General features: G+C 39.1%; 1 protein-coding gene across 1 annotated transcript in view; it reads right to left on the reverse strand.

The window, feature by feature from the left end:
* Positions 1-15000, reverse strand: part of LOC136841001 (uncharacterized) — a 35721-nt gene that overhangs the window by 15146 nt on the left and 5575 nt on the right. Inside the window, exons 3-6 of the mRNA XM_067108020.1 lie at positions 14998-15000; positions 13750-13867; positions 12298-12380; positions 11874-12074 (exon numbers count right to left, since the gene is read on the reverse strand). The exon at positions 14998-15000 is cut by the window's right edge and continues 84 nt beyond it. Of these exons, the coding sequence (XP_066964121.1) occupies positions 11874-12074; positions 12298-12380; positions 13750-13867; positions 14998-15000 (405 nt within the window). The remainder of the gene's footprint in view (positions 1-11873; positions 12075-12297; positions 12381-13749; positions 13868-14997) is intronic.

The following is a 15000-nucleotide window of genomic DNA, read 5'->3' on the forward strand; positions in this document are numbered from 1 at the left end:
CTCGTGGGAAATCTCCATGCTCCTGAGAAGCTTCAAACAGTCTTGTCCACCCAAAGAACTCAGGGCCCTTAAGTGGGATGTGACTTGTTCTGAGGAGCCTGACTCATACCCCTCACAATGCTTGCCCGAGTCACCACACAGGGATCTAACCCTTAAGATTGTTTTCTTTCCTGCCCTGGCTTCAGCAAGAGAGGAGGCAAGCTTCATGGCCTCTCCTCTGATGTTAATTATTTTTTGCTGGTGGTCATGACAGCTGTTAGGTATGTGGTTCCCACAGTTATTTCCACAGGTGTGGTGACTGGGCAGGGGTCTCTCTTTGCTCCCACTTTATGCTGCTGTAGCAACATAAGTGTGTCTGCACTACCATCTGATCTATGCCGTCCTCACTTGAGGTTTTGCATAAACTCTCACCAGTTGGAAGGAACTCGTTCTTATGTGCTTGTTTGATGCTGAACACACTGTCCTGAGGGCTCTTCACTATTAAACATATCTAACAATAAAAAACTGCCTTTTTAGCACCTTTTTATTAAAACAACTATGAGCCTCCTTAATAACATTCAGATAGGTCACAACTTGAAACCAGTACATGGCTTTCTACATACTTTTCAAAAAATGCACCGAATGTTCCATCTTTATTTTGAATCGCATTATTAAAGTCTAATCAGTGTACTTCTTGATTCAATGTATGAAGTATGACGACCCCAGTGACATCTAATGCTGTTCTAGGCAAAGGGGTGCTCCACCCAAAATATTCCCACTAACAAGCACTCAAAAATATCAGCTTAACACATACATGGATACAAAGAACCATAAACCTATATCTCAGTAGTTTTGTGTAAATATATATACAGTACATTACTGTCTTGCTCTCCAGATTTCAAAGTCAAGTTCATCTTGATTAAACTAGTATCCTATACCAAACAAGTACTGATTCCCCACTGATGAGAATACTTCCTGAATTATCCTAAACCAAACCTGTATTTGGATCTCCAGTTGCCTTGAGTTTCTTGTAGCGAAGCATGGATTATCATTACTACTGACATCAAAATCATCAGTGCTGTGTATTATACCCATCACTTGTATACTTGCCTTGATGACTGCATGAGGTACTCTGTTGGTTTTTTTTTTTTTTTTTTTTTGTATGCAGTGAACCCTAATGTGAGGTAAGTTGAAGTGCAGTTGTTTATCAAGAACAGTATATGTAATTTAATATCAGTCTTGTTATAACTATGGCATAAGGACATACATATCATGGAGTATATCCAATCTGTCTTTCCCCCTAAGCTGAAGTCAAAGTTTAACCTGCAGGAGAGACCAAGGCTAGGTAAGACTGGTATAATTTTTGTATGTGTGTACTGTGATAGCAATTACCTTTCATCCTCAAATTGAACAGGGCCACCTTTATGGATGACTCTAAGACACTGATAACACAGTTGTATGTTCTGCATCCCTCTACATCTTAGATGGGAACAACTCAGAGATAGCATTTTAATTCTAGAACCAGTGGGCACAGGTGGGAGTAGAATGGTCACTTTCCAGAATTTTTCTTTAAAGAAAGTGCAGTGTTCACAGTGCCTTAAGCCTCAGTCCACACATCAGTAATAGCAGGGCTTGTGCAAGAGAATAATCTATCCGAATGGTACATACAGCTTTAGCAGCTCAATGATGCCATGTTTAAAACATCAGTACCTCACTGCCTTGGAGCTTCTTCACTATAAGATGCATCACAGTGCCATCGTATGCTGATCTCTCAAGAAGAACAAAACTGTGGCCCACTACATAAATAACAGCAAGCGTGCACTTAGTGGTGTTGAATTTTTAAAAAATTTGTTGGGCAAAGTTCTGTTGCACATGGTTCATGCACTGACTTTCACCTCATCATACAGACTGCAATGTCAGCATTACCTGATCTTCAGCTTGTCCTATATTGCTGCCTATAAGAGATCTTAACACAGTATTTAGAGTTCCATTTTGTGCTGATGGAAAAACTACCTCCTTACCAAGGTCCCCCTCGATGTGGGACCACCTTTACGTGGTGAGGGGGCTATCGAACCCCAGGAATCTGTTCCAGGGTTTCAGTCCAAGAGTCCCATATATCATTATATATTTTTCTGGATTAATTTTTGTGGAATTTTCCACTTTTGCTAAAATCCGCCGGACCTGATAAAGAGGAAAGGATATTATAGCTGGGACTGGGTTTATATCCGAAGCTAAATAGTGGGAACTGTGGTAGGACCATCAACTACCTGATAATGTTTGGACCTGAGAGATATCAGATTGACAACTTAAGGGTGGAGCTATTCTTTAGGGCTGGGCCACGGATTCTAGGGGGGTCTGGTTCTGGAGATAGGACTCTTGCCATTCTATCCAGTTTGCCTATAATATAGTTAGGGTGGGGATGAACGTATTCTTGTAATACTCTCAGTCCTAATAAACGGGCTTGGCTTACACTTGGGCCACTCTAATCATGTTGTGCCATCCTGTGGGGTAGGGTAGGGGGCAGACATTTGGGAGTTAGTTCTCACTTGTGCCATTGGTGGAAGAATAAACTCCATGAAAGGCCGACGACATCTTTTTAAGATTTTCAGGTTTAATTTTTTTCATATATAAACTTTAATCTTTATGACAAGCAAAAATAAAGATTCAAGTACTCCTAGGCCCTTTGATGGTACTGACTCGGCACAGTTGACGACCGCTGCAACCTCCACAGACAACCTGCGCAGTAATATCAAATCAATGAATGTGAAAGATTTGAGAGTATTGCATATTGAGGATCTACCAGTCGAATGTGATTATGAAACCATCTCTACTACTGTGAGTACCTTTGGTCCAATAATAGTTAATTCTATCTTGAAATAGAAGCTAAGGGGGAAGTTTGGGCTACTTTTAAAAAGCATGAAGATGCTTTCAAAGCCAGCTGCAATAATGAGGTACTAGAAATATGCCAATCTGCCATAAGAGGAAGTTTGACTGACAAAACTCCTAGAAATATGGATGTCTATATACCCTCTGAATGGTCTGTAAACATCAAAGCCAACAGAACATCATTTCAGCAAGGGCTCCCAAAACCTCCTATGTGGCTGGTAGCAACAGCAAAGGAGGAAAATATAACTATTATAAATTCAGTAGATCCGTCTAGAAAAAAAGTAGAAAGAATAAAGAGTGGTGAGATATCTCGATTTGGTAAAGGAAAAATTCTTATGCAAAATCAAAGACCCAGGCACATATGTTGAGTTTGATGAAGGTTAAAGATAATTAAATGCTAAAAGAGATTAGACCCTACATGAACTTCAGCTATGGGAGAGGGGTAATCTTTGACAAAACAGGTTTTGACGTAGGAAAAACCTATTTTTGGTAGTCGCTGTCTCGTCCTCAAAGGAGTTACCCCCATGGTGTGCCAGTGCTCCCATGGTGACTAGACTAGTATCAAAGAAATATTTTTCTAGCCTGGTCCTGTAGCCGGGTATTGTGTCGTAATGAAAACACTATGACACGTAATAGAGTATAATGGACTCAAAGATAAGAGGGCATTTTCCTTATCTTCAGCTGAACCCAGTTTTTCCTTGTCAAAACTGCAAGAAGTGACTATTAGCATGCGTCTGCCATCTTGTTTACGACCGGGCAGGCAAAAAGACCAATTCCATTACTCTCTGCTGGTCAATGTAGGATTGTCCCTTGCCCAAATCCCATGCCTTTTGTCAGGGAAGTGGGAGGGTTTTGAGGACTCAACAGCGACTACCAAAAATAGGTTTTTCCTACATCAAAACCTGTTTTTATAGCATAGTCGCTGTCTCGTCCTCAAAGGAGCTTTACCAAAGAAATTGACAGGTGACAAAAGGCTTAAGCTCTTAAAATTTAAATTCCAAACAACCCAAAGAAAAAACATTTATGGTCCAAGGTCAAGCCACAAGTTTCAAGCCCCATTCCTTATTCTAAAAAACCTTTTGGGGTTTTGGAAACAACAGAAGAAGAAATCCTAGAAATGAGCTCACTATCAATATGGAAGGTAAAAAAGATATCTAGTGCAAACATGATCATTTTGACATTCGAGGACCCAAATGTGCCATCCCATGCCACATTTGAAAATGAAAGAGTGAGTAAGACCCTTCAACCCAAAACCTATGCAGTGTTTTAACTGCTTCAGGTTTGGCCACTCATCAAGGGTAAGTAAAAACCCTCAAGTTTGTATTAATTGCTCAGCCCCTGAACATGGTTTATGCTCTCGGGCTCCAAAGTGTCTTAATTGTCACATGGATCACAAATCCAGTGATAAAAATTGTGAAGAATTTAAACTTGAGCAAGCAGCAATAAATAAAGCAAATGCTGAGCACATTACCATAGGTCAGGCAAAATGACAAATGGGGACAGCTAAGAGCTATGCTAGAGATCTAAATCCCTTACCCCTTAATACCACAAGGGATCCAGTCAGTACAGGAGCTTCTTCCTTTGTAGTACTTGCTCCATCCCCTGTGGTAGAGGCCCAGCCCTCTGGGTCAGGTGCTCAGCCTGGCAAGGCAAAAGCACGCTCCTCTAAACGAGGTAAGGCACCTCCAAAGGTAAATAAGGCACCAACTGGTGAAGAAAATCTACCCATACCTTTACCATCTCCCACAATAGATGAAGTATCACAAATAGATTCTCTGCTCCAAGAAAAGGAATTCGACAAAAATAAAGTATGGAAGGGAAGGAAAACTCCATCTTTTGCCCCTTCTCCATCTCCCCAGAGCCAAAATGACAATGATGGTAACCCTGAACTTAACGGGAACTCTGCTGGCACTTCAGTAAGACCAAAGGAGTCCAGCATTTTGATTAAAAATACCACAGTAGCAGAGATCTTTCCTCGTCCTGAAGTTAATAGCCAGTGAGAAAATGATAAGGGTACCAGTGGAAAGCCACACATCCAAAGACCATTCATAAATCAATATCCTGAGGAAACAAACTGAACAAGGTAAAGGACTCTTAAAAACTTAAACCTATATAATGTCAATTTTACAGTGGAACTGTCAAGGTGTTATTTCAAGTGCTGAACAAATCAAAACACTAATCAAGGATTCAGAGGCAAAGATAATGTCTCCAAGGAACAAAAATTGGGGACAAATTATACAACCCTGGTTTAAATTATAATTTCTACAGATCCATTCAACCAAGAGAAAGAGCTCAAGGAGGCACAGGTTTTATTATACGTAAATCTGTAAAATGCAGTATCATCCAACTTGACATTATATTTCAGCTTGTGCTGTACAAATTTATATTGAAAAGAAGATCACTCTGTGTTCTCTATATCTGCAGCCTAGATTGGAAGATCAGCTATTTGACATATCTGGTAACAACAGGCAATTAGATATTTCTGACCAACACCTAACTGACCAACTGCCATCCCCATTCATATTAATGGGTGATTTTAATGCAAAACCTACTCTTTGGGAAGGTAATGTATGTGATAGATAGGGTAACATTACTGAGCAATTACTTGACAGGAACAATATAATTTTATCGAACAATGGATCACCAACAAGGTATGATGTATACCATAATTCCTCCTCAGCCATAGATTTAACTGTATGTTCCTCGGCTCTTGTACTAGAATACCAGTGGTCAGTAAGAACCCACATGGCAGTGACCGTTGGCCCATACATCTGAAATTTATTCATAATACTCCATCCCCATGCCTCCCAAAGTGGAAAATAGATGAAGCAGATATGAGTTCATATGAAAGATTAACACACATTGAAAATATTCCAAGGAATTCCCTTCTCCAAATTCAAGCTTAACAGCACTTTACTGAAGTGGTACTAGATAGTTCAGAGAAATGTACAGTATACCTAGAACTGTGTTTCTTGGTGGAATAAGAAATGTGCAGTTGCTAGGTAAGTCACTAGGACATGCTTTCATAGATATTTAAGATCACCCTGTGAGGCAAAAAAAATAGCGTATGCCAGAGCTTGTGCAAAGCAGAAAAGAACTATAAAAAAGGCTAAGAGACAATCATGGATAAAGTAGGCTACATCTCAGAGGTCTCAGCAAAAATGCCATCTAGCCAAATCTGGAAAAATATCAGGAAATTGCAAGGTAAATACATTCCAGACCCACTACCTATACTAAAAGTGGAGAATGAATATATACGTGAGATATATGTTTAGCAAGCACTTTGCCAAAGTATCCAGTGCAACACTGTACTCTCATGAATTTCAGCAAATACAAAATTCTACATCGATAGTTCCACCTCAGTCCAATAATACAGAGGCTTTCATTATGCCTTTCACCATGGACGAGATGCTGAATGCTTTAGCTAACTCATCATTGTTCCCTGGAGAGGATGATATTAGGTATGAAATGTTAGAGCATCTTCCAGAGACCAGTAGAGGCTTCCTCTTGATACTCCTAATGATCTTTGGAAACTTCATACCTCTCCAAAATCATAGAAGACGTCAGTTGTAGTCCCCAGTCTTAAGCCTGGTAGGAAACCAGAACTAATTCAAAGTTACAGGCCTATACAGGCCTATTAGCTCTCACAAGCTATGTATGTAAGCTGCTTGAAAGAATGATGAAAAACAGATTGGTCTGGTATTTTGGAAACAAAAAAGCCTTTATCCAATAAGCAATTTGGATTCAGAAAGAATAGAAATACTATAGACCCACTATTAATGTTATCAAGGGAGATCCAAAATGCTTTTGCCATCCGGAATCAAGTCATTGGAGTCTTCTTTGATATGGAGAAAGCTTACGATACCGCTTGGAGGGATGGTATTCTGAAGCAGTTGGCTTCTTGGGGCATTGGAGGCAATATGTATTATTTCATTATGGATTTTATATCAGATCGCTAGCTAAAAGTTCACTTTGAATCTGCATTATCCTCTTCTATATACAAGAAGGAGGTGCCCCTCAAGGTAGCGTGATAGGTGTTACCTTATTTGTGATAGCAATTAATAGTCTGATGGACCACCTACCAACTGGGGTCCAAGGATCGTTATTTTTAGATGACTTTGCTATCTACTACAGCGGATCTACTGCTGCACAAGCCTGCAGAAAGGTTCAGACTGCAATAAATGCAGCTTCAAAGTGGGCAGATGCTAGGGGATTTAAGTTTTCATCTCATAAACTAAAGCCATCAGATTCACACGAACTAGAAGACGAGAGGAGATACCAACCCTCTTCTTAAAAGACAATCTTTTACTATATGAAGATGAAGTTAAGTTTCTTGGGGTGATATTTGATAAGAAACTTACCTTTGGCCCTCACATAAATGACCTCACCAACAGAGTTAAACAATCACTAAATATATTGAATTTGATATCACACTTTGATTGGGGAGCAGATCGAAAAATTCTGCTTAAGCTTTATATACCATTATGCTTAAGCAAGATGGATTATGCCTGTCAAATCTATGGATCATCTTGTAAAACTAACCTAGAAAAATTAGATGTTGCACATAACTTGTAGCTAGTATATATGAAGACTCGTGCTTACTCCCTTTTTCAATCTGCAGGGAAGAACTAAGCTTAAGGAACATATCCAAATCCTTAACCTCTAACCCAAACCTCTGGAGGTAACACTTGAAATAGAAAGTAGAGATGTTGGCATATTGACAACACCAATAGCACAGGTTGTATTCCCTGAATCTCCACCTTGGTGCAAATCACCTATTGATATGTGCCCAGTTGTTGGAGGGAAGAAACATATTTCCAGAGAAGAAATTAGAATGGAATTTCATCAGCATTCCCTCTAACACGGAGGAAGGAGTTGGCTGTGTGATAAGAAATTTTGTAATCAAGAAGAAATTATTCCCCTTCCTGCTCGATATTCACGGCTGATTTATATGCCATTCTTGAAGCTGTAAAGTATATTTTTAATAAAGGAAAGAATGATGAAAGTTTAATCATATATTCTGACTCAAGTAGTCTTTTATCGTCATTGAAACAGTTGATTCCCTTCCACTACCTTGTACAAGAAGTACAGGAATGGCTGGCGCTCCTTTACTTCCGCAAGCATAATATCAGGGTGAGCTTTTGTTGGGTACCTGCCCGCTTGGGTATAGATGGGAATGAGAGAGCTGATAAGGCAGCTAAAGAATCGATAAGATCACATAATCAGGCACTCATAAACTTCCAATACACTGATTTTAAGCAAATTATTCATATCTTTATAAGTAGGAAGTGGCAAATTGGTTGGTAAAACATAACTGGTAATATGATAGTGACAGCATATCGGGCAGCCAATCAGGGTGTTCAAGGTATGTCTGGAGAAAGGAAGGGTTCCAGTTGAACGGAAGAGAGGCCGAAATCTTTTGCATAAGAGGAAAAGGTGGCGTAACTGAAGTGACTTTCAGCTTACATTACTAAGCACACAATGAAAGGAAGGACAGAAGAAAACCAGTATTGGTTTTTTTTACAAGGAACAGGGGTAGTGGCTCATTTAAAGTAATTATGATGGAGGTTGTAACCTACTCTGAAAAAAGCAGATATGAAGATGGTGCTTAGCATGTATGGTAGTGTAGCTAACTGGTCAAGGAACCAAGCTTATCAGTTAGTATCATTGTCTCCATTTCCTTTTACTTAAGCCCCTGAACGTTTTTTTTTTTTTTTTTTTTTTTTTTTTGAAAGGAAACGTTTCCTAAGACAGAGAATTGTACCATAGTGTTTGCTGCTAAACTTTTTTTTTTTTTGGTGGTGGTGGGGGTGGGGTGGGGGAATGTGCCCAAAGGTTCTTATGGTAGAGCTCTAGACTCCTAGCCAGGTGAACAATGTCACTCCCATCAGCTCCCATTCCTTAGCTATTTTGCTCTCTAAGCTCATATATCATCATATCTTCTTTGCCAACGATAAATGCTCTACCAAATACCATATTTTGTGCAAGGTTTGTAGGACACCTTCGTCCTCGAAGACCAGTACGGATGTATTACATGATTCTCTAATGAATGCCCAGAGAAAGCGACTCTTGTTCTTTTGTCGTTAGTTTTCCTAATTATACTTGACCTGCAAAACAATAGCTGGTCCAGCCTGTCCCGAAGAAAGGTGACCACTAAAATCCTTCAGATTACTGACCCTTTGCTTCCACTGCAGACGTCTTTCCTTCCTCAGTGGCTAGTAATTGTTTTGATGAGACTCCTGAGAATTTTTCATCATCATCACTCTTGAAATTTCACAGGCATATGAAATTAGAGCAAAATGCTATAACAGCCAAACTGAATGCTTATAGTTGCACACAGTATTTCTATGGTCGTTTCTAACATAGTTTTGTTATTAATGGAGCAACATTTGTTTCCTATCCAATTTATATTAAAGCTCTTCAACATTATTTTCTCTCACGAGCTTATTTTCTCCTCCTTTTATCAATGATCTCCTCCGATCTTGGGCGATCAGGTTATTTCAGTTATCATGTAGATCGCATATATCAAAACGCCAAACATTATCTTCTATTTGTCCCTGTTTTGAATACTACTCAAGTTAACTTTGGCTGTTGAGTCATGTAGGGCCAAATGCGAGAAGACAAAGAGAAGTCTTGCTTCTCCTTTGTATGCCACACTAACTCCGTGCGAGACGTGATTTATGCCTTTTTTTCAAACATCTAGTCATTGCTACAACTGCCAAGTTTCCCTTGTTACTCCCGTTGATTTAATGTTAAACGGCGAAGGAATAATTTGTGCCATGAAATGTGACGTAACCTGCTTTGGCAAGTCGCATAACCTTTATTTTCATGCCATAGCTACGAATGCAGGTAGCATGACAAAACTAACTTGGAAACTATAAAACTATTTGCAAGGTGGTTAGAAATCTTTCTCCCTCCAAGAATGATTTATTAAAAAGATTTAACTTGGAAAAACTTGCTGGGATGAAATATTGTAAGGGACCGCATTGGCGGTCTTACGGGCACATGTGTGTGTGAATCATCCAACGGACAAAAACAAGACAAAGCATCCCGCTTTCTCTCTCCCTCCCGTGCGTCAGCAGGATGGGACCGCTCGAAGGAACGCAACTTCTACCATACAATATTTCTGTCTGTTTCTCTCTAACCATTGTTGTCTCGATTCATGTACAATCACTACTACTTGCATTGCCATGCAAGCATTCCAATCATGTACTCATAATGTTCCACCGAATCTTCTGTATCAAACTCTATGTATGTTTCTGTTTGTGAAGACATCCAACATCTAGCCATTTCACATATAGTATGCTACTGCATTGTATTCATTAATCTGTCTCGAATCTCGTGCAAATGTCCATATGTGGAATTTCCTGGCCTTTCCATTGATATATGTTTTACCATTGTATGTTTATTATGTCTCTCATAATCGCCATCTGTTTGTCTGTTGACAAGCACTGATGTCCGAAACAATCTGTGTTTTGCCTTGCCTGTGTGTAGAAACTACATTGCAGCTCGCACCAGCCAATAACACATTCGAAGATTCTGTACATTCATTCAGTAAGGAACCAGTAATAAACTAGACAACACCCAGCCAGTATGTCACTTAAATCCTTTTCCTTACACTGGTGACCCCGGAGTGACCCGAAGTAGCCGATGGTAGATGTTCGACCCACGATGACGACCCACGCGCCAACGAACCCTTCGCCGCCTCCCCGACCCAGCTTCCCGCCGTTCCCGAGCCTTCAGTAGATGTCCGACCCTCCGAGATGACCCACCCCACCACAGAAACATTGGACACCTCCTCCAGGCAGCCTGCCGCCGCCCCCGAACTCGTACCGGGCGACTTGACCAACGAAGGATCAGCCAACGTCATCCTTCTACCCGCTGCTGTCCTCCTCGAGTTCCTGCTGGCCGGCGCCGCCCTTTAACCTCCTGCCCAAAGCCCAAGCCCTTCGCGCCCATTTGAATTGTCAGCAAGACAATTTCCGTATCAGGGCCTTGCTTGGGGAGCCGGGGGGGGAGGGGGGAGTATTGTAATGGACCGCATTGGCGGTCTTACGGGCACACGTGTGTGTGAATCGTCCAACGGACAAAAACAAGACAAAGCATCCCACTTACTCTCTCCCTCCCATGCGTCAAGTGGAGGGGACCGCTCGAAGGAACGCAACTTCTACCTTACAATATTTCTGTCTGTTTCTCTCTAACCATTGTTGTCTCGATTCATGTACAATCACCACTATTTGCATTGCCATGCAAGCATTCCAATCATGTACCCATAATGTTCCACCGAATCTTCTGTATCAAACTGTATGTATGTTTCTGTTTGTGAAGACGCCAAACGTCTCGCCATTTCACATATATTATGCTACTGCATTGTATTCATTAATCTGTCTCGAATCTCATGCAAATGTCCTTATATGGAATTTCCTGGCCTTTCCATTGATATATGTTTTACCATTGCACGTTTATTATGTCTCTCACAGTCGCCATCTGTTTGTCTGTCGACAAGCACAGATGTCTGAAACATAATCTCTGTTTTGCCTTGCCTGTGTATAGAAACTACTTTGCGGCTCGCACCAGCCAATAACAACTTCGAAGGTTCTGTACTGTTAGACTGTACATTCATTCAGTAAGGAACCAGTAATAAACTAGACAACACCCAGCCAGTATGTCACTCAAATCCTTTTCCTTACAATATTATGCTAACTGTGTTCAGATGAATATTCCCCTCAATTAAACAGTAGACTGTTGTAACATTTCTCAGAGTTTTACCTCGAATAATTTGTTTCAGTCCCTCATTCAAGAAAGCATAGCGGTACTTCGATGTATTTTATCGTATACACCGTCCCATATATTAGGCCCAGCTGTTGAGAGAGAGAATTATTTCGTTCTCATGGAAATTCTATTCCATGAGAACGAAATAATCTCTCTCTCTCTCTCTCTCTCTCTCTCTCTCTCTCTCTCTCTCTCTCTCTCTGACATAGACAACAAAAGGAAAACTGAGGTCTCACCTTGTGGTAGTAAGCACGAACTACTAAAGCCAGGTAAACATTTATGGATATGTAAACCAACGAACAGAGCGAGATCAAAAGCCATTCAACGCAAGAACCGGCGCGTGCGCAGATGATCACAGCCGTCAAGGCAGCGGGAACCATAGCACTGATCACCAGACCTTGAACAAACATGAACGGCACCATGTACCGCGGCTTATTCTGAAAAAGAATGGAATAGGATTTGCGAAAGATCTGCACGAGAAGAATCGTATGCTGTGTGCCATCTATGCCAATGCTTAAAAAATATAAGTCATTCTAAGTAAATCAGGTGTATTTCATTTATATGTTGATGACGTTGATTGTTTTATGTTCTCGTGATGGCCTTAATGAGCGACTCATTTTGGCAACCCAGTTTAAACAGATAGTGATTCAGTTTGCCTACATTTCTGACGCCAATGAGGAGAAGTATGCTGAACAAGTAGAAAAATGCGTTGATGACGATATTTGCTATGGCTAGAGTTTTCTCTGCAAAGAAAGAAAAATAGAATTATAGCATTCACGGTACCAAGAGTTCAGTGCAATTTTTACCCTGCTTGATTCTTGTAGGCGCCCAATACTCGTCCATCCCAGTATTTGTATACTTTTTCTGTCACAGTGATTGCGACTACTGTGACAGTGATTTTAAAGCAAACACTGGGTATCGACAAATTTTTAAAAGTATTCAGACAATTTAATAAAAAGGGAAATAGCGTAATTTTTTACCGGCAAGTAAAATTGAAAGTACTTTTAAAAGCATAATTTGACCATGAGCAGCAGCGACCACGTAGGGGTTTAGTTGCAGACAGTGCGCCTCATGCGGTGCACTGTAGGTATTACTAAAGGTTATTTGCAGTGGCCCTTCGGCCCTTAGCTGCAGCCACTTTTTAACCTTTCAATTTCCCTCGGTTCGCACTTCCTTTCTTCCATCCTGCTGTCCGATCACTCCAATACCTAAGTACTGACTGGCTGCAGATGGCCCAGTGCTTGGCAGCACTCGGCAATAACGAAGTTGAAGAGATTAAACAAAAACGGTCCGTCATCCACACTAATTCCCGCTTAATGGGCAAAAACTGTCGATTTACGACGGTCCTTTTCTGAACACATTTCCTGAACAGTAAACACAATATAAGACTTAAATGGACACACAAACTTCACATGTCACGCCCTAAATTGTAACCCTAAAAGATTGACTTTGATACAAACATGGTAGGGGCAACAAACTAGCGTACGAGCTTGGTTTTATGCCAGAATTATCTAAATTATCTAAATTATCTAAACTAAAAGATTCCGTAATATATTTTGTAACATTATCAAGATAAATATATATATATATATATATATATATATATATATATATATATATATATATATATATATATATATATATATATACTGTAACATTATCAAGATAAAAATATGTATACTATATATATATAATATCTAAATATATTATATATATATATATATATATATATATATATATATATATATATATATAAATATATATATATGTAATCATGATTATGACTACTGATATTCTCACAAAAAAATGCAATGATCGCGTTACTCCTTGTAATGTAGCAGTACGCTCTTAATAAACCATTTCCAGTATGCAAATGATTTACTTAGAGGCTCTTTGCCCCCATAGAAAAACCATAACCTTACAAAGTACCGTCATTTACACTTAAGGGTTTCCTTGCAGAAGTCTCTCCTTTCCTTACAGATATCATTTCTTGGCAAAAGACTGTCATCTAGACAAATAATTTCCTTGCAGTAAATTTGTACTTGAAAAACAGTCATAAATCCAAAGTCTGTCGTAACTCTACAGAAGACATTTTCCAGGAGAGCAACTTACCTAGAGCTTTCAACTTGTCGTAGCAATCTTCGTTAGGCCAACAAAAGTCATATATCCTTCCGTCTAGGAAATCTCCAAGGCCCAAGAGAACAATTAGAACGTTGATGCTGCTTGTAACCTGCAACGACGAAAGAGGCATTTAGAGTTTCCTTACTTTATTTGAATAATTACGGGGCTGAAACTGACTCTTAATTAAAAGATTTTCGTGGGAACCAAATACACAAATGCACAGTTCTCGTTTAAGTCTTTTTCAAACTCGTGCTGGATTATATGTCATTTCGAGTTCTTATTCGCTTTTCTTTTGTTTCAGTATACTGGGGAAGTGAGATGTTTATAGTTTAATATGTGAAAATATAAAAATGTCACGTGTAAAATTAGTGACAAACTTTCATACATATATATGTTACAAGCATATCACTTAGCTATCACGGCGGAGATGGGTTAATTCAGTTTAAGCACAGATTATGAATTCAGTGGGAATATGTGCAGCAGAGTCAAGATCAACTCCTCCCTTCTTGACGGCCAAGTTGCTGGCATTCACACGCCAACTCAAAGAGCCATAGGTTAAGAGTCTGGTCAAGGAGATACACTCATAAGTTTTTCCCGAAGGCATAGGGAATTCGTTTGCCATGCCCCGTTTTTTAACTTGACATTGTTATATAAATATACATTGGGAAAGCTATGTTAAAATACGTGTATAAGAATATTAACCGTAACCTGTAAATGAATAGAAGCTACAATTACTGTGCTGTTAGTTGCAGTTATCGTAAAAGAAGATACCAAGCCATTTTCTTCTTTCTCTGAGAGAGAGAGAGAGAGAGAGAGAGAGAGAGAGAGAGAGAGAGAGAGAGAGAGAAGAAGAAGAAGAAGAAGATAATGGCTTGGTATCTGCTTTTACGATAACCACTGTATATATATATATATATATATATATATATATATATATATATATATATATATATATATATATATTTATATATATATATGTATATATATATATATATATATATATATATATTTATATATATATATATATATATATTTATATGTATATATATATATATATATATATATATATATATATATATATATATATATACATATACATATATACAGTATATACATATATATATCATATATATGTGTGTGTGTGTGTTGTATGCATGTATGTGTGTTTGTGCTTGTAAATTTATACATATACATACATGGGGGATACTTGGCATGCAGTCGAGTGGGTAACTAGCTTACCAG

The sequence above is a fragment of the Macrobrachium rosenbergii genome, chromosome 8, assembly GCF_040412425.1.
Source record: "Macrobrachium rosenbergii isolate ZJJX-2024 chromosome 8, ASM4041242v1, whole genome shotgun sequence".
Classification (NCBI taxonomy): domain Eukaryota; kingdom Metazoa; phylum Arthropoda; class Malacostraca; order Decapoda; family Palaemonidae; genus Macrobrachium; species Macrobrachium rosenbergii.